A 20435-nucleotide genomic window follows, 5' to 3' on the forward strand; every position below is an offset into this window, starting at 1 on the left:
CTATACAGTATCAGTTACATGTGGAATCTAAAAAGTTAAATCTGTAAAATTAAAAAGGCGGTTAAAAAGGCATGGGGTGCAGAGATAAGAGGGATGGTGGTTGGGGCACCCAGGTGGCTCAGCTGGTTAAGCAACTGACTCTTGATCTCAGCTCAGGTCACGATCTCAGGGTCTCGGAGACTGAGCCGTGCATCAGGGTCCACCCTCAGGACAGCCTCTACTTGAGATTCTTTCCCTCTGCCCCTCATCCCCCTCAGCTCACCTGTGCCCTCTCTTGCTCTAAAATAAATAAATATTTAAAAAAAAAAAAAGTGATGGTGTTTAACAGTATAAACTCGTAATGAAAAGTAAATAAGCCACAGTGCTCTAATGCAGTCTAATGAATATAGACAGTAATATTGTACTATAATTATGTGGTAAATATTGCTACATCAGCAATCATATTATAATATACAAATGTATTAAAGTAACATTGGTTAAGTGTCCAACTCTTGATTTTTGGCTCAGGCATGATCTCAGGGCTGTGAGATCAAGCCCCACATGGATCCTGCTTTAGATTCTCTCTCGTCCTCTCCCTCTGCCCCTCCCCCCTTCCCCTCTCTAAAAAAAAAGAAATGTCCTTGAATTCTTGACACTTCTTTCAAAAAGTAGAGCCAATTTTCCCTTTCCTTGAATGTGAGCTGTACTTAATGACATGCTTCTTAAGAAGACAATGTGGCAGAAGTTAATGGTGTGTAACTTCCACAACTAAACCATCAAAGGCTTTGCCACTTCCATCTTGCCTTCTTTTGGATTACTCACCCAGGGCGAAGTCAACCACCATGTCCTGAGGAACTCAAGCAGCCTGTGGAGAGCTTACTTGAAGAGGAACTGTGACCTCCTACCAGGAACCAGTATCAACTTCCCAGTTACATGAGTGAGCCCTCTTGGAAATATCCTCTAGCCCCACCACGACTTCAAGACACTGCATCCCTCACGGACATCTCTGAGCTAAGCCACTCCCAAAGAAACAGAAATAGTAAGTTATCAATTGTCGTTTTAAGTCACTTCATTTTGAAGTAATTTGTTGTGCAACAATGTATAACTAACACAGCCTATCACATCTTAGAACCAAATTTTATCTACAATAGAAACTAAAAATAGCTCACTTCAGTTTAATACCATGATTTGCCCACATGTTAATAAAATTTCATATTTTCCTTCCTCATACACTAAGTACTGTTCCTTTTTTAATTCCCCCAAATCGCTTCATGCTATTTCATAATATTCATCAGTTTCTAAGCTAATTTTAAGAAACAGCAACCGAAGCAGACTTCAGGTGGTCAGCAAGGACTGTTCTGAATATCTTTATTTTTTGAAAAGCAACTATACTAGGTCCTGAGTGGAGAACCATGCCCTTGAGGTATGAACTAATCTATGTTTCTCAACTAAATTTTTTCCCCTGGCTCTGAACGTTACAGGCCAGTGGGAGATTTGGAAAGTTTCTCCTTTACCTCTGTGAGGGATCCACAAGCCACACCACCATGCAGGGCTTCATCCAATGCAGAAAGGGTTGTGGATAAGAACGCTGGGGAGAGAGAAGCAGACGTCTGCATCTTCATCCCATAAGCCTGAACAAGAAAAAGAAGACGTTCTTTTCAATCTCCATGTCTATTCAAAACCAGAAACCCACTCCAAACCTCAGTTTCTAGCAGCTAGAACCCCAATCCATCTCTCTTTTCCTCAAACATTATTTGTTTAATGAATATTTAGTCCATGCCAGAGACTATGCCAGACTATGGGGATATGATAGAGGAGACAGAGGCCCTGCCCTCACAGTACCTATGGTCACCCAGCAGTTGAAATTAGGACTGGAAACTAGGCAATTACAATACAGATATCAGAGACACCATGACAGGGAAAGTGGACTCACAGAGACAGTATATACCTCATCTATGAATTCTGCGATCCAGGAAGACTTCAGGAGGAGCTGGATGTCTGAGCTAAAATGTGAAATAGCTGTTAAGCAAAGGAAATACACATATTCCTGCCAAAGAGACAGAACACACAGAGAAAGGGAGAAAATGGAAACTAATAAAAACTACAAAAAATAAAAAGAGTTAGAATGGTTGAAAGATGGAGTGTGGTAACAGTGGGGCCAGTGATGGGGCTGGAGAAATAAGCAGGGGCCAAATCACGAGAAAGAGCCTTGCTGAAGTCTGGGGTCAATGTGGAAAGCAAGAAGGAATGGCATGCTCAAGTTGTCTTTTCAAACCAAGGTTGGTCTGTGAAGAATAGCTTGAACGTGGGTATGGTAACCTGAGAAACGGCCCCCCAAGAAATGTCTGCATCAAATCCTTGGAACCTGTGAATGTTACCTTCCTCTAAAAAAGGGCCTTTAAAATGTGATTAATGTGATTACATACCTAGCAATGTTTAAGAACACTTACCTCTACAATTTCTAACATTAAAAATTACTACTATTTTATTAAATTGCCCAAATAAACTGAGGTCAAGCCATAGAACAGTAATTATTCCTTCCTTCCTTCATTCACTTATTGTCAACAAATACTGAGTACTTACTACATGCTATATACTATGATAAACTATGGGAACAGAACCAGAAACAGTTTCTAACCACTTCCAGTTTACAACTTAATAAATCTATATATCAAATCCAAGGCCCTTCTGCTTCTGTGAAGATGTAGGAAAACCAGCATATTAATATTTGTAAGCCACAAATGTGCCCACTTCTGTCCAGTCTCACCTATTAAATTCTTAGATCATTTAAACCATGGATTATCACATTTTTCTATGGCCATACTCAGGTACACTTAAAAAAGAAAAGAAAAGAAAAACTACAGAAAAAAGTCATGTGGTATACATCTGATTTAGAAATACCTGAATATTGTCTACAACATATCATCAGGCTATTGCCTGGTAGGTAGGCTTGGAGACATTTTATCAAACGTACAAAGGCTGCCCAATCTGTCAACATTAAAGTACTTCCTTTGCCACTATAAGAACACTAATCACTAGAATAATAGAATTAGTGACACATATAAAAATAAAAAAGACTAAAATGAAGGAACAGGATAAGATAGGACAGTATGTATACAATATCAGAGATGATATTATGTATATAAATGAAACAAAAAGGAGTATTTTGGTATGCCACTCCACCAGTTTTTCTTCTATGGTGGTGGCTGCTTCTTCTCAGATGCATCATTATTTCATCTGATTTTAAAGTGTTGGCTTCACTCAGGACTTGGTCTTGGATACGCTTATCTCGTTGTCATATTTACACTGAGGACTCCCAAACACAAACTGCTAGATGGACCTCTCCTTCAGATAGCAGGTCCGAGTACTGAACTGCCTGCTTCATATCCCCACTCAATGTTTCATAAGCCCCTTACATTCAACAAGTACTAAATTAAATTCATGATCTGCCTCCATCAAGTCTGATCCTTTTTCCAGCATTCCTTATCTCAGGAAGTGGTACTACCCAGTTTCCCAAAGCAAAAAAAATCAAGGACTCATCTGTCACTTTCCTGTATTTCACCACTACCCACTGGCAAACAATCACCAATCCTACTCATTCTGCCTCCTAAATATCTCTCATAACAACTCACATAATGCCATCTGCACTGACACCACTCGAAAAACGCTCGTCAGAACCATTTGCTGTCTGGAATATAGGAGTAGATACCTAAGTGGTCTTCACGAATATTTTTCTGCTCCTTTCCAATCACTTATCTGTGTTTAAGACTGAGTTGCTGTGGAGGGTTTTTTCTCATTAAATTTTTGTTTTAATGGGTCTCAAAATTCTGTAACAGATTTTGGGTCATGTTGTTTTCATTAAAAAGTACTGATTTTTAAAAATTAATAATAAAACCACACACAAAAAAACACAAATGGTCCACAGAACATTCTCCTTTTCTTCTGAAGGTTTTATGATGCACTGTTATCAATAACTAGTCTTTTACTATTAATTGGCCAATTGACACAAAGAGTTCCGAGACCATTCTTCCACCACTGATTAAGACTGGACTGGCAGGTACTGGGCATAATACTCATTGAGCCTTCTGAGCTTTCTGGGCAGACTTGGTGACCTTGACAGCTCCAGCTGCCTTCTTGTCCACTGCTCTAATGACACCCACAGCAACCATCTGTCTTATGTCACCAACAGTAAAATGGTCCAGAGGAGGATAATGAAGTTCTTAACACGCACAGGCTTGCCGGGAACCATATCAACGATGGCAGCATCACCAGATTTCAAGAACTTTGAACCATCTACCAGCTTTTTCCCATAATGATGATCTATCTTCTTCAGCTCAGTAAACTTGCAAGCAATGTGAGCTGTGTGACAATCCAGTACAGGTGCATATCTAGCACTGATTTGGCCTAGATGGTTCAGGATAATCACCTGAGCTGTGAAGCCAACTGCTTCCACAGGTGGGTCATTTTTGCTGTCACCAGGCACATTGCCACGATGAACATCTTTGACAGATAAGTCATTCTTTTTTTATTTGTATTATTTTTTTTTTATTTGAGAGAAAATGAGAGAGACAGAAATAGAGAGAGAGAACACAAGCAAGGGGGAGAGAGAGAAACAGACTCCCCTTTGAGCAGGGAACCTGACATGGGGTTTGAACCCTGGGATCATGACCTGAACCAAAGGCAGACACTCAACCAACTGCGCCATGCAGGTGCCCCCAGATACCTTGTTCTTGACATTGAAGCCCACACCATCCCCAGGAAGAGCCTCATTCAAAGTTTCATGCTGCATTTCAAAAGACTTTACTTCAGTGGTAACACCGACCAGAGCAAAGGTGACCACCATGCCAGGTTTAAGAACACCAGTCTCCACTCGGCCCACAAGGACAGTACCAATACCACCAATTTTGTAGATATTGTGGAGAGGCAAACACAAGGGCTTGTGGTTCCAGAAATGCAATCCAGAGCTTCAGGCAATGTGGTTCCACTGGCATTCCCATCTTTAGGGTGAATTTCCGTCCTTTGAACCGAGGCATGTCAGCACTTGGCTCCAGCATGTTGTTACCATTCCAACAAGAAATTGCCACAAATGCTACTATGTCGGGATTGTAGCCAATTTTCTTAATGTAGGTGCTGACTTCCTCAACGATTTCCTCGTATCTCTTCTGGCTGTAGGGTGGCTTACTGGAATCCATTTTGTTAACACCAACATTAGTTGTTTTACACCCAGTATGTAAGCCAGAAGGGCTTGCTCACGGATCTGCCCATTCTTGGAGACACCTGCTTCAAATTCACCAACAACCGGGGCCTGCGTGGCTCAGTTGGTTGATCAACTGTCCTCAACTCAGGTCATGATTCTGGAGTCCTGCATCGGGCTCCCTGCTCAGCGGGAGGTCGGCTTCTCCCTCTGACCTTCCCCCCTCACACTCACTCTCTCTCATTCTCTCTCTCTCAAATAAATAAATAAAATATTCTAAAAAAAAAAAAAATCACCAACAGCAGCAGCAACAATCAGGACAGCACAGTCAGCCTGAAATGTGCCAGGAATCTTGTTTTTTTATAAAGTCTCTGTGTAAGACTGAGCTTTTAAAAACACAGATCATACCCTTTTAGGACTTTTTATTGCTCTCAGAATAAAGTTCAAAATCCTTTACATGTCTGCAGGCCCCATGATCTGACTCCTGCTTGCTTCTCTGACTTCATCTCTGAGGTCAATCTGCTCCTCACCGCTTTGTTCATCACATCAGCCTGATGTTACTGCCAGGAAATGCCATCCTCCCTCTCTCACAGGGCCTTTACACATCCGGGTCCCCCTGCCTACAGACTCCTCCATGCTCACCTTCTTCCTGACTTTGCCTATCTCTCCCCTATTCATCATCCTTCAGGTTTTAGCTAAAGTGTCACTTCCTAGTGGGAGCCCTTCCTAACCCTGGAACTAGGTAACGAACCCTGTTCTTAAGTTTCAGAGTTTTTTATACTTTTCCTTGGTAGGACTTATCGTTACTACAAATAACTGTTTATGTACTTATATGTGTAATGTTTGACTTCTCCCACTAGACTGTAAGCTGCATGAGGGCAGGATGTTACTACGTTCACTACAAGATCCCCAGGACCTAACAAGAGTACATGCTACATGTCTGGCCCTCAATAAACACCAGTTAAAGGAATATATCAATGAACAAAAATATATTCCCTGGAAAAATGTACTGAAACTAAGCCAATGTTTACAGCAAGACTCAAATCTAGAGAATGCTATAGAAGTGAACATACAACAAAGGAGAAAGACGGTTTCTAGAGCAGGCATCTGGAATGGTACTGATACCTTAGATGAAATGGTAGCAGAAGTGGAGACGAAAGGTGAATTTCCTGCCCGTGCTCTCTTTAATTCTCTAACTAGAAATACGCCATATATGTTGACCAAACAGAATGACACATGCCAAACTAAAACACTTTCTTGGTGCTTTGCGAGCTTCAAAATAGTAACAAGTTAATTGAACCTAGTCACAGCAACATCACTTACTATTTTAGCTCTCCTCCTTCTCCCATAAAACGAAGTGAGCTGTTCAAGGCTTGGAGGTCAATGACAAAGCTAAGACAGTGCCAATACCTATCTCCAGTTCTAATTCTTCTGACTACTCTGCCTATGAGGTATTTTCTTAGATCACAAGCTAAATCCGAACAAAAGAAAATACTTCATCTATTCATTAATTTCACAAATTTGAAATGACACTAACATCCCTTCCTTCGTACTTCATAGAATTGAACTCCACTTTTTTGCTCAGTGGTTAACAAATTTCAGTATAAGATATAAGGTAAGTAATCTATAATTCACCTAAATAAATACATTTATAAAGCACTAAACAGAATTCCAGGCACTCTTATTCTGGGAAAACAATATCTTTTCTACCATGCACTAAAGCTACATGTTGAAAAGCTAAAGTTATGAGACAGAAAGTATAAAATAATTGTACCACTTGACAAGGATTTGTTATAAAAGACTTTAACTCTTCTCAAGGGTGAGTGAAGTTTTTGGGTGTCTAGGTGGCTCAGCTGGTTAAGCAGCTGCCTTCAACTCAGGTCATGATCTCAGAATCCTGGGATCGAGCCCCACTCAGGCTCTGTACTCCACAATGAGTCTGCTTCTGCCTCTCCCTCTGTCCTTCTTCCCAGCTCATGCTTGCTCTCCCTCTCTCTCTGTCTCTTCTCTCTCTCTCTCAAATAAATAAAATCTAAAAAAAAAAAAAAAAAAAGAGCGAACAAAGTTTTTAAGTATTATCTAATCAATAAGCAAGTAGAAACCCCATAAGTGTACTTTATGATGTAGAGTGATGATTATAAAAGTTAGTATTACAGAGACAGGAACATTCTAAAATTAGGAACATATTATAATTTAACTATGAGGTCCACAAATTCTACCCAAACAAAAGACACAGATGTCCTTTTGAAATATCACTATTAGCTACAGGGGGAAAAAAACTTCCTGTTGCTTCCTCATTCCCATAATTAGGAACTGTCTCCCATGAGTTTATAAACTATATAAAATTTTCACATATTCTCATTAAAGGACTAACTTAATGGTGTGAGTCAATATTTTTGAGGTGTTCATCTCTATTTTTGCTTTTGCCTCATCCCAAATAGGATTCTATTTTTTTTTAAGATTTATTTATTTCAGAGAGTGAGCACGCAGAGGCAGATGGAGCGAGAGGCTCAAGCAGACTCCACACTGAAAGTAGAGCCCAACACAGTGGCCCAACACAGTGGCTCAATCTCATGACCCTGAGCTCATGACCTGAGCCAAAACCAAGAGTTGGTTGCTTAACCAACTGTGCCCCCCAGGCACTCCCCAAAAAAGATTTCCATTGAGATTAAGAATCGTCTAAAAAATCATAACCAAATCATTAAAAAATACATATATATATACCGTTTGCATCTGTGGGGCACAGGCCCTGCTGACCATACATAGAAGTTCATGGACACCTCTATAACTAAGGCCGGTCATCTTCATAAGCTCCAGTGGAGAAAGACATAAAAAGTCCTAAAGAGACATAAAATGACTATTAAAACATATATGTGCAACAAAGATACTGGAATTAAAAAGAAACTTTTAATGGACACTATCCATGTATAGATAAAGAGTAATTTGTTGTAGATCACAGGTTTATATGTTTCTTATAGTATTGCCCCCTATATACCTTAACTGAAAGATATGATGCCATAAACTTAACCTTCTAATCCTCCAATTTACTTAGCATATATCAGAGGACACATCAAGTGACATCACATAGCAGCAGCCTCCAACCCAGGTATATATGAGCACTGCCCTGTGCTGGAGTTTGGGCACAGACACCAAAAAGTGCAGGTTGAAACAGATTTCTTACTAAGCTATAAGATCCTTCAGAGGAAGTATTTAATCACTGAGACAATAAAACTGACTATGAAATGAAATGTTAAGTCTCATACTTTTAAGAGTGTTTTCAAGTATGAACATGAGGATTATTAAATATATAAGAAGAACCAAAAACACCATTAACACACAAAGCAATTTTTTTTAAAATTGTAGCATACTCTGAAAATCTGTCTTATTAAGGATTAAATCTTAACACAAAACCTTATTTAACCCAAGAGGGATCTGCTTCACTACTGTGCTTAAAAATGCAACATCTGGGATGCCTGAGTGGCTCAGTGGGTTAAGTCTCTGCCTTCAGCTCCAGTCACGATCTCAGGGTCCTGGGATCAAGCCCTACATCGGGCTCTCTGCTCAGCAGGGAGCCTGTTCCCCCCCCCCCCCGTCTCTGCCTACTTGTGATCTCTCTCTCTGTTAAATAATAAATAAAATCTTTTTTAAAAAATGCAACATCTGCTCTATCCATTTCTCTCATTTAGTGATAGGAAAATTATCCTCTTGCTGGCAAGAGACATTATCCATTTTTAATACCATCTCCTCATCTAAGTCCTATTTCTTACATCACTGCAAAGTTTCTCTCAAGTGGATGAAACTTCTATAGAATCCCAAATAAATGGCATGAGTATACTTAACAGTATGCTATAAGCATTCTCCCCAACCCAAAATGAAAACATAGTGGAATCTGGATAAATGAAATCACATTTGAAAATACAACGTTAGTGGCCTTTTACTTTATATTATTATTTTTTTAAGATTTTATTTATTTATTTGACAGAGAGAGACACAGCATGATGTAGAGTGATGATTATAAAAGTTAGTATTACAGAGACAGGCACATTCTAAAATTAGGAGCATATTATAATTTAACCATGAGAGGGAACACAAGCAAGTGCTGAGCAGGGAGCCCAATGTGGGCCTCAATCCCAGGACCCTGGGATCATGACCTGAGTCAAAAGCAGACGACCAACATCTGAGCTACCCAGGCATCCCATAGACTGTTATTTTAAATTAGCCTCTGGAGAAGCACTGTCATTTATCTTTTTTTTTTTTTTTAAGAAAGTTAGATTTTCATATTTCAGGCTTATTTTGGAGTTATTAACATATATCTATAATTAATCTGTACTTCAAGTTTCTCCAAGAGAAAAAGTACATAAATTTTACCTGACAGGTAACAATCTGATATCTGTTCAGACGGTCACACAGCTCTTGTGATAATCCCACTCGTCTGAGTTTCTTGCTACCCATGCCTAAGGACCTGATGCAGATGCAGCAGGAAAAGGACCCTGAAAAGAACTGGAAAAGGGCATAATCAATAGTAGATAGACTATCCAAAACACACTACAAAATAAAAACTCTTCAAGCTTCTCCAGATGCAAAATGAAATGTATAGTACTTAAAATATTACTGATAAAATAAAGAATGGCTACAGAATCTTTCTAAAGGTCTACCAAACATCCACACAGAGAAACAAAACAACATAAAAATGTGCATCTCACACAATTCTTTGGTATTTCTTACATTATACACAATTCTTTGGTATTTTTTACATTAATATAAGGACACCACTTCTCATTTGTTTAGCATCTTAAGATTTTCAGTGCATTTATAAATTTTATTTGGATACGTAATTAATCCTCAAGGAGTATTTCCAAGCACTCCTTAGAAAGCCTTTACTTTCACTGCACTGTAACAATAAATCTACTGTGCACCTACTAGGTGCCAGATACTGTTCCAGAGCTTTACATAAATTATCATATTTAATCTTCTCAACAGCCCTATAAGAAAGTCTGATTAATTATCCAGTTTTTGCATATGAGAACACCAAAGACTAGAAATGTTAGCTATTCCATTGCCATCAGAAAAAGTTAATGGTGGGTCCAAAATTTCAACTCAGGAAGTCTGACTCTAAGGCTTATCCTCTTAACCATTTCACCCTACTACAAGCCCATAATCATATTTAACTTCTTTTTCTATGAGGCAGAGCGAACCTCTGATTCAAACGAGATTTTATTATTTCAGGTCTTATTTACAAACTGAAATTGTCTTTATTGTATTAGCTGCTCACATTCTCACATGCAATTAAGTTTCACTCTTGTTGTTGAACCTCACTGGGGCTAAATGAGACTCGTGAAATATTTGCCTTCAGAGAATTAGAATACAATCACTGTGATTCCTTTCATAATGCATGCAAAGGAGAGGTTCTGTTATCTCACTGAGATGGCAAGATGTCCTTTGAGTAGAGTAGAAAGAGAAACTCTTCATTGTTCCAGGCAATAAAGCAATATAGTTATCAGAAAAGGAGTAACAGTCTGGAACAAAATCACACAGTACTGATAGTGTAGATACCAGTTTATTTCCAATATCATGGCCCAAATTTGTACATAACATCTAAATTCTCTGAATCAAATGAACTCTCTCCCTCCCTTTCTCTCCCTCTTCTTCCTGCCTTTCTCTCTCTCTCTCTCTCAATGAACTCTCTCCCTCCCTTTCTCTCCCTCTTCTTCCTGCCTTTCTCTCTCTCTCTCTCTCTCTCTCTCTCTACACACACACACACACACACACACACACCTCCCAAACACAGAATACATTCCTCTCATTCTCCAGTGGGAGTTTGTCAGTATTGATTTGTTTCCCAAATAGTTTACCAAGTGATATCTGCTGTGTCATTTCCTAGTGTCTTTACAGATCAGATAGTTCTGGGCAATAACACCATTTAGACCGATAAATCCAATCAAAAAGGAGAACCCAAACTTCCTGGCCTTTTACAATAACCAACTCTGCTATCTCAGCCTCATTAGGGCCACTCCCATCATCATATCCATACTGCCTCCGGTTAGTCCTTGACTATCAAAAAAAAAAAAAAAAAATCCATTCATTTGCTCCTTCCACACCTCCTTAATCACACACTCTGTGAGTCCTGGGGTACAAGAATCATCTAAGCATATTACCTACCCTTTGGGAACACGCGGTAAAAGATGAAAAGAGATGTATATATACACAAATAATTACAGTCGTGCAGTAAGTATTGTCATTGATTTTTAAATGTGCTATGGAAGCCGACAGGTAAAAGCACCAAACTGGTCTGCAAGGGTCAGGTCAGTACCACAATCCTGCCACAAATCCTGAAAATTTGCTCCAATCCTGTCACTGTCCACCTTTAAAACTACCCATGAGACCATTAGACCCTGGGATAAATTCCACACTTCTTAAGATCCCATAAAGACCCTTCATCAACTGGTCTCTCACTTCCCTCTCATTCATGTATCTGACTGCAAGGCCCAGACCTTGGCTTTCCTGGCAGCTACTTCATCTCCTGGTGTCTGTGCTTCCTCATCTGCAAAACAAAGGTAATTCATCTACCTCATAAGAATGTAGTGAAAGGTTAAGGGATTTGGTGCCTGACACACAGAGCTATCAATACAGGCAGCAAAACATCATTTGCCGCCTCACTTACCGGCTCTCTAGCCACAAGAGATTGGTAGGTTGCACAAAAGTCAGTTAGTCCTGACTCCTTGTCTTTCCTCCACAAAGCCTGCCCCCAACTCACTCTCTTCCTCTCCAATGTTCTCATCATATTTTGTACATATTTGTTGGATAATCCTATTAACGTATTATTACAGCTTGCTTGTTTCTTCCACCAGAGACTTAAATTCCTGCTGTGTGTGCGCGCACGTGCCCACACCTGTGAACAGGAGTGAGGGAAGCAATTCCATCCTGAAGACTGAAACCCTCCCTCCCCAACAAAGTAAAAATCCTCACGTAAGATGTTCAATGAAAACGGTTACGTAACGATAACAGCTCATATTTATTGAGCCCTTATTACGTGCAAGTACTGTTCCAAGAGCTTCGATCCGATGTTTTCCCTCACTTTTCAGACTAAGGATACTGAGGTATTGAGTTGAAAAATTTGTGCAAAGTCTATCAGCGGGCAAATGCTTGAGTCCGCATTCCAATCCAGAGATCGAACTCCTCGCTTTAACTACGTCTTCTTCAACACCACCAGAAGGCGAGCAGACCCTAAACCTCGCTTAATGATGGGCTCCCCTGCCGAGACCCCAAACAGCATCAAGAGGCGAAAATGTCACCCGAATCCCCTAAAAATAACTTTTGCCAACAAGGAGCAGTTTCCCAGCATCTCCCACAAAAGAAAGCCAGAAGCCCCCAGATCAGCGGCGGGGTTCCTGTTAAGATACCTATAGGCCTATGGGGAGTGTACTGGACCAAAGAGAGATTCACCCCTATCCCGAAATCAGCAACACAGAGAGGGGCCCAAAGAAGGAGCAGAAAATATTGAGCGCATCCCATTTCCCCACAAACGCCCCCACATGAAACTTTCCAGTACCGGGTCTGTGGCATCCAACTTTCAAAGTTTCCCCCACCCCTCACAGTTCCCCGCGGAAAGCGCCGCAAAGCAACAACCCAAATGCTGACTGGGTCATCGCTCTGGCGAAATATCCAATCAGAGGTAGGGAGAGAGCACCGGGTTGGCTCCCCTGCTTGCTGGGAATTGTAGTTCTCACTACAATCAGTCAATGAGTTCCAGTCAGTTTCTAGTTAAAGTGGTTATCAAAGTCCTGTAGAGGAACAGCAGCAAGGACTGAACGAAGCCAGGAAAAACCTTGCTTGGAATTGTCTCTTTTCTTTGTTTTGTCACTACATTTATAAAATGTGTAATGGACCAGAGAGACATGTTAATTTTCAGGGAATAAGAACCCATCTACCCTAGAAGAGGTTTTGAAAGAGAGCTTGGGTTTGTTTGGGTTTGCTTTTTTCTTTTCTTTTCAAGATTTTATTTATTTGAGGGGTACCTAGGTGGCTCAGTGGGTTAAAGCCTCTGCCTTCAGCTCACGTCATGATCCCAGGGTCCTGGGGTTGAGCCCCACATCCGGCTCCCTGCTCAGCAGGGAGCCTGGTTCCCCCTCTCTCTCTGCCTGCCTCTCTGCCTACTTATGATCTCTATCAAATAAATAAAATCTTTTTTTAAAAAAGATTTTATTTATTTGAGAGAGAACGCGCATATAAGCCAGAGGAGGGGCAGAGGGAGAGGGAGAAGCAGACTCCCCGCTGAGCCTTACTGGGGCTCCATCCCAGGACTCTGGATCATGACCTGAGCAGAAAGCAGAAACTTAACTGGGGTAGCCACCCAGGTGCACCTGCTTTGCTATTTTCACCACACTTTGGTGGTGAAATAGTTTGGGAAATGCTGCGTGAAATTGCTTAAACTGAAAACACTTAATGGGGAAACATGAGTCTGTAGTTTAAGAAGACCATAAAGAAACCAAACAAGTTTCTGTGTAAAAGCAGCTGTGATAAAGAAGCTTAGTAAACTGTTGCTTTAATACTCAGTTTCAGATTGCAGTATTATATTTGCAAAAAAGCTTTTGCTCATTCTTTGTTCTCATCTCTCAGTGCACACTTTGTCTTATAATTTAACCTATTGTATCCTAATTAATGGCATGTGCTACTCACTGGACTCTGAGCTCCTTGAGGACCGGGTCCACAACTTAGCCTGTAAAATAGGGACTCGTACCCTGTTCAATTAATAGTTGTCAGGCAAATGAGAAAATAAATTAATGGAATTAGGCAGAAAATGGGTATTCAGGATGTAGGATTCTGGGATTATAACAGAGCCCAGTTGGATAGAATAACAATGGAGGAGGATCCAGGTTTCTCTGCTCTCGGTATTCCTAAGGCCTGGCAAAACACTGTCAGAGCTTAGCACTTATTAAAAGCTGATTTCAGGGGCGCCTGGGTGACTTAGTGGGTTAAGCCTCTGCCTTTGGCTCAGGTCATGATCTCAGGGTCCTGGGATGGAGCCCAACATCAGGCTCTCTGCTCAGCAGGGAGCCCGCTTCCCCTCTCTCTTACCTGCCTCTCTGCCTACTTCTGACCTCTCTCTGTCAAATAAATAAAATCTTTTTTAAATTTTTTTAAAAATAAAAGCTGACTTCAAATGCTAGGAAGTAAAAGAAGAAAAAAAATCAAGGGACACTGATATTCCTGCCATCTGCTCTGACGAACGCAAAACAGAAGGTGTTGAGCTGAGGACTGGTAAAAACTGAGATGAACGGTCCTCGTTAGCTGGGTAGCTTACTTACTCTTTCGTTGTCCTAGCTTTCTCTAGTCCAAAGAGGTGGCGACACGTGACCCAAACAAATATGGCGCCTTATTTGCATCGTCCCTCCACTGACCAATAGGAGTAGCCGTTCTCAGTCGTCCCACACCCCACCCCCCCCACCCCGACATCGGGCAACCTCCCGAATGGGATCTATCACCTGACTCGGTTCAAACATGGCTGCGCTGGAATCTCTATTGCTTTGGGCACCGGGAGCGGGTAAGTGTTAGGCACCTCAAAGAAAGCGGGGGCGCTCCCCAGGACCCCTGAAGAGAGCATCCCTCAGCCCCAATCCCCAAGGGCCTTCAGGTCTGACACAGACTCTTCTCCAAATCTTCCCTCATCTGCCTAAAGAGAGAGCTCCAAGGAGGGAGGTTCCTCCTGAATTTCTCATCCTTAAGGAGGCGACCACCTGGGGATTTGGAGTCGGAATGGGCGTAAAGTTAAGTGGGGAATATGAAAATACGGTTATGAGTCTGCACCCTGAGCTAATACGATCATTGAGATTAATTAAATATTGGATGCATGTAGAGAGATGGGATCCACCCCTCGGGGAAAGGTGGAACTTCTCAAAAAGAGTAACACGTCAAATCAAACTTAAAACAATAATTAGGGAAGTAAGTCCCGCTTTTCCCAGCCGGGCTAGCAGTTACTAGTTTGTCTAACTATAGTTCTTCCGTTTCTCCTCACTGTGGTGTGTATTGTTTCTAGGAGGTGCTCCACGAATGAGAAAATTGACAATGTGGTCTGCGTAATTTATTTCTTCTTATCTCCCTGCACTCTGTGCTGGGAAAATGCATCATCCATTTGGAAAAGAGGAAACTGCTTCTCAGAAGCAACTTTTTGGGTTTTTCTGTGAGTGCCTTCGCAGAGGAGAATGGGAGCTAGCTCAGGCATGTGTACCTCAGCTACACGAGGCACAAGGGGATATCCCCAAAAAGGTGGAAGATATACTTCAGGCGCTGGTGGTGTGTCCAGATCGGCTGAGGTAAGGATCTCTCTTTATTCCAGGCAGTCTGAGGGCAGGAGACACAAGGTCACTATTTGGGTTCTGGTCAACGTGCCTCTCTCACCTATCCTCTGAGGAATTATCAGAGGCAGAGTGTATTTCGCTTGCTCTGAAAATTTACCTCTCTAATACGTGTTTAGTACTTAATCAGTATTGGCTTTCAGTTATCCTCTTAAACAGCATGTAAGCCTGGCCAGCAAAGTATGCCTGAAACCACCATTTCTTGATTATTATCATTAAAGTAAATGGTGGAACTGCATTGAAAAGCAGTTTCTTTGCCTCCAGAAAGGCTCTCTTCTTGCTTATGTAATTGAAGGTATTGTAGCTTTAACAAAGGACTGGAAGTCAATTCACTTAAAGTTTTTATTTTGAGATAATTATATGAATATTATATTTAAAAAGTTATATAAATAAGTTTTACATTCACAAGAAGTGCAAAAAAAAAAAAAAAAAAAGAAAATACAAAGAGTACCTTTTCCACAGCTTCCCCAATTGTGGTATCTCATATACCTATGGTACAATATCAAAATCCAGAAATTGAAATTGATACATTTCTGTTAACTAGACTGCAGAACTTATTAAGTCTTCACCATTTTTTTAACGTGGATTTGTTTTTATGTATGTAGTTCTGTGCAGTTTTATTCAGGTACAGACTCATGTAACTACTACTAAAATCAAGATACAGAACTCTTCATCACACAAAAGAATTCCCTCACTCCCTGGGAATACCTCTTTGTATTTTGACCCCTCTTTGTACCCTGGCCACCACTGTTCTCTATCTAAATTTTTAGTGAGGCTCTTCCTGGCAATGCTATTAACAGCTAGTAGTATAACAATTAAATGTGCTAGCTAGTCTCTCCCCTCACTTTTCCTTTTGACAGCTGTGTTGTACTGTACTAACACATACAGAGTAGAGACTTAGGTGATTCATTTTTCCCTTTTTTTTTTTTTTCACTTGGGTTCTAGCCAGTTTCTGTCTAAATTACTAACTTCAAAGAAAGCCTTATGAATTCCTATATCCCTGTTTTTAGCATAGAGTTAAAAATAAATTTTTATGAATTTCCTTTTTTTCTTTAAGGCTACTTGATTCAGTTTCTATTTTCAAGAACATACTTTATGGAGACTTGCTTTTATAGTTTTCTATGAATGTTATTTTGTTTAAAAATAATAAAGACTAGATAGTGAGTTGGAGTTAGGCGTAAGAATTTTTTCCTTTTTTTTTTTTTTAAATGAAAGCTGCTGGCTCTTTTCTGGTTCTAGTTTTATTGATCTATCATATAATTGAAAATTTCTCATTAGGACAATGTCTTCTTGCCTGGTTAGGTTTAAAATAGACTGAGCAGTGAAATCCAAATCTTGGGTCACAAAAGAGTAAAGGTCAGTAGAAACTCTTTGTTTAGAAATTCTTTCTTTTCACATTTTTCAGATGTGGACAGGACATGAACCCTCAAAGATTAGCCTGGGTCTGGTTTCTTGTACTGGAAAAATGGTTCTCCCAGGAAAAGGTAAGAAGGTTTATATTTCAGATATTTTCCTGAAGCCAAGGCTGAGAACTTGGAAGTGGCTAAAGATTTCCTTTTCATCCCTTACTTCCTTTATTATGAAGTTTGTCATATTCCCTTCTCAGTGTTGACAGTGAAAATGGCTTAAATTTTTATTGCTTTCTCTCTACCTAAATATATTCATTCCCTTACTAACATATATTGGAATGTAATACCATTTAAGGTGATATCATTTTGTTAAATACCATTGTGAGTCTTGTGCCTGAATAGAGTTTTGCAAAACCAAGTGAAAGTGACAAGATACTAAATAAATTATGAATCTCATAATACACAAGTAATGGAGAATGGGCTGAGCTGAAACCTGGTTTTTCTTCCAAAAATCTCATTTTAATTAGTCCAATGCAGTGAATACTTATAGACATTAACCTCATTGATTAATAATTTAGTAATCCACATGAATTAAACTAAAAGTTAGCAAGTATAAAAACAGGGTGAGCAAATTAATAGTAGAAGAAAACTTGTAACAAAGTGTTTTTTTTTAAATGTTGCCTTTAGAAGGCTTTTTAAAAGTATGTGATAATTATCAGAAGTTGATATCTATTAGAGGAATTTCTCTGACACAATTCTGTATTAAGCCTCAGACTTTAAGATTTAGGTGAGGAACCTCTGACCCAGAAGAGAAATGATGACTGGCCCAGGGACACACCGTAAAGTTAGTGGGAAGAACTAAGACTGCAACCAAGGTCTTCTCATTTTGAGTCCTTAGTTTACTAGGTTTTTCCCCCTCAACATTATTAAAGAAACCATAAATTCTATTCTGTAAATGTCTATAATTCAGCCTGATTTTCTTTACTCCCCCTCTGTCATCAGAATTAATTTTGCCTCCAGTTCCAGTTTTGCCTGACACTTCTTCACATAGCTGTTAAAAAATAACAGAAATTCCTAATCTAAATGTACCTTATATCCAGGTTTTTGGCAGTGTCTTTAAAAAAAAAAAAAAATTACAAAAAGTCTAGCAGGAGAAGGCAGAAAGAGAAGCCAAATTTAAAAATAACCAACCCCAGGATGATTGAGTTGGCTCTAGTTTCAGATCTAAAAGGGAAAACTTGAATTAAAATCTTCAGAGAGGAAAAGAAAAAATGTCTATTGTTATTGACTAAAAATCTTTCTAGTCCAAGCATGGAATTTGTCAAACCAGATGAACTTTCCCCTCACTGAAGGATATTTGCCTACTTCATGGCTGCCTTTTTTTTTTTTTTTTAAGATTTATTTACATATTAGAGACAACAGTAGGGTTGCAGGGGTGGGCAGAGAGAGGGAGAAGGAATCCTAAGGAGGCTCCACGTGAAGGCCCTGAGGTCATGACCTGTGCCGAAATCAAGAGTTGGATGCTTGATCGAGTGAGCCACCCAGGTGCCCCAGTCATGGCTGCTTTGTTGCTTATTTTCTGTACAGAGGCTCAACTAGACCAGGTGACTGATTTCACTTCCATGGCTCTTTCGCACAAACCAAGAGTTGTTCTTGTTTTTCCCAACATCAAAGACCACTTAATCTTAAGGCTTCAGTGCCTCAGTTATTTAAACAGTTGTGGGAATGTTTTAAACATTAAGCAAGGACCTCAGAGACTTACCTCTTAGAGGGACTTAGGTTGCAACTCTTACAAGGACTTAGAATAGTTCCACAAGGCCGGTCGCTAACCCAGAGTGGCCTTCATCTTTTAGGGGACTTGCTAGCTGCCTCTCTTTTTCCAGTCTCCCACCTTCTGCCAAAAACTTCCTTTTCAATTAGTTGAAACAGTGATTCCAGTTTCCCTTTTCTTTATCCTCTTTCACCCTCTGCCTTTTTATCTTGCAGTGATTTATCTCTGCATGTGGAAGCATGTGTGCAGAGATTTACCTGCAAAGATGTTCACTGCCATGTTGCTTCTAATAAAGGAAAACTGGAAACAGCTCCCATGTCCACAGTTTAGGACTCGGTAATCTATTTCTAAAATACCATGCCACTATTAAAATTATGTGGTAAATGAACTTTCGGTGACATGGAAGGTTGTTCATACTCTGCTACATGAAAAAACACTTTAGAGAACTACGCATTTGGGATGCATGAATAGAAATGATCTGGATGCCCTCAGACCACAGTGTTAATAGAAGCTCTCTTTTAGCAGCAAGATTTGGGGGTTGTATGTGTGTGTTTTCACCTGCGTATTTCTGTATTCTAATTTTTCTGCATTGAACATTCCTTGCTTTGATAGTAAGATCTGTGCTTAGAAACAGTACAAATTCTTCCCTGCTTTAGAAATGTTAGTCATTTATGACCCTGCACATGCATAAAGGAATTTCACCAGTAACATAATTACAAACTAAGGAGTCTTTAGCATTCTAGAGTAAAGTCCTAATATCTTAACCAGATTTTGTTCTTTATCAGGGGCATACTGTCTGGACATCTTATCTATTCCTTCCTCTTAGTCCTCCATTGAAGCACTTAACTTTTAGCTTTCCAGCATGAATTTTCTCCACCAACTTCTAATCACTAGCATTGTATAAGCATTGAGATGGCATAGGTGCATTAGGGAAGGATGTGGTAAGAAGAAATAGGATTTTGCACGGAGAACATACTAGATCGTCTTAGCCTCTGATACGGTAAGTGGCACATGAGTAGAGAAGGTGTGAACTTGTGTTCTAACCCGCCCCCCCCCCCACACCCAACATACACACAATCTTGCAGGTGCTTCTTGCTTGAGATAGGAAACCTTTCAAAAAAATATGACTCCCAGAACCTTTAGTGAGCCATGTGATTTACAGGTGTCTTTAATTTAAAGCAGTGTTGGGGTGCCTGGATGCCTCAATCAGTTAAGCATTGGACTTTGATCTCAGCTCAGGTCGTGATCTCAGGGTCATGAGTTCAAGCCCCGCACTAAGCTCCATACTTAAAAAAATCAAGAAATAAAAAAAATAAAGCAGTGTTTGTTAGGATTAGTCCTAGATTGTACTCTTATTTGTATTTGTGTCTGGAGATGGGGAAACTATAATTTTAGTTTTAAAAACCCAGTAAAGGCAAGTTATTTTGAAACAAGCCTGTCCAGGAAGAGCCAGGGGCTCACTCTTTCCTTTTTTCAGTCTTCTCTGATGGCATATCTCATTAAATATTTGATGAGGTCACTTTTTCTTTTTCATGCTTGAAATAATTCAAAAATACTTCCTAGGGTGCCTGGGTGGCTCAGTGAGTTAAGCTTCTGCCTTCAGCTCAGGTCATGGTCTCGAGGTCCTGAGATTGAGCCCCTCATCGGGCTCTCTGCTCAGCAGGGAGCCTGCTTCCCTCTCTCTCTCTGCCTGCCTCTCTGCCTACTTGTGATCTCTCTCTCTGCCAAATAAATAGATAAAATATTTTTAAAAAATACTTCCTAACCATTTCATCTTTAGGAAAATATAT

General features: G+C 40.0%; 2 protein-coding genes across 10 annotated transcripts in view; one reads left to right on the forward strand and one right to left on the reverse strand.

The window, feature by feature from the left end:
- Positions 1 to 12793, reverse strand: part of RAD51B (RAD51 paralog B) — a 675478-nt gene extending 662685 nt beyond the window's left edge. For all 8 annotated transcript variants that reach the window (XM_032875118.1, XM_032875115.1, XM_032875120.1 and 5 more), the window contains exons 1-4: positions 12723 to 12793; positions 9542 to 9673; positions 7898 to 8011; positions 1494 to 1610 (exon numbers count right to left, since the gene is read on the reverse strand). In XM_032875118.1, coding sequence (XP_032731009.1) covers positions 1494 to 1610; positions 7898 to 8011; positions 9542 to 9625 — 315 coding nt within the window. In that variant the 5' untranslated portion in view covers positions 9626 to 9673; positions 12723 to 12793. The remainder of the gene's footprint in view (positions 1 to 1493; positions 1611 to 7897; positions 8012 to 9541; positions 9674 to 12722) is intronic.
- A 1851-nt stretch (positions 12794 to 14644) lies between these two features.
- The window catches only part of ZFYVE26 (zinc finger FYVE-type containing 26), a 62195-nt gene continuing 56404 nt past the window's right edge, over positions 14645 to 20435 (forward strand). For both annotated transcript variants that reach the window (XM_032875123.1, XM_032875124.1), the window contains exons 1-3: positions 14645 to 14714; positions 15207 to 15483; positions 16931 to 17009. In XM_032875123.1, the coding sequence (XP_032731014.1) occupies positions 15290 to 15483; positions 16931 to 17009 (273 nt within the window). In that variant the 5' untranslated portion in view covers positions 14645 to 14714; positions 15207 to 15289. The remainder of the gene's footprint in view (positions 14715 to 15206; positions 15484 to 16930; positions 17010 to 20435) is intronic.

This window comes from Lontra canadensis, unplaced genomic scaffold (assembly GCF_010015895.1).
Source record: "Lontra canadensis isolate GAN:19392208 unplaced genomic scaffold, GSC_riverotter_1.0 scaffold55, whole genome shotgun sequence".
NCBI lineage: Eukaryota > Metazoa > Chordata > Mammalia > Carnivora > Mustelidae > Lontra > Lontra canadensis.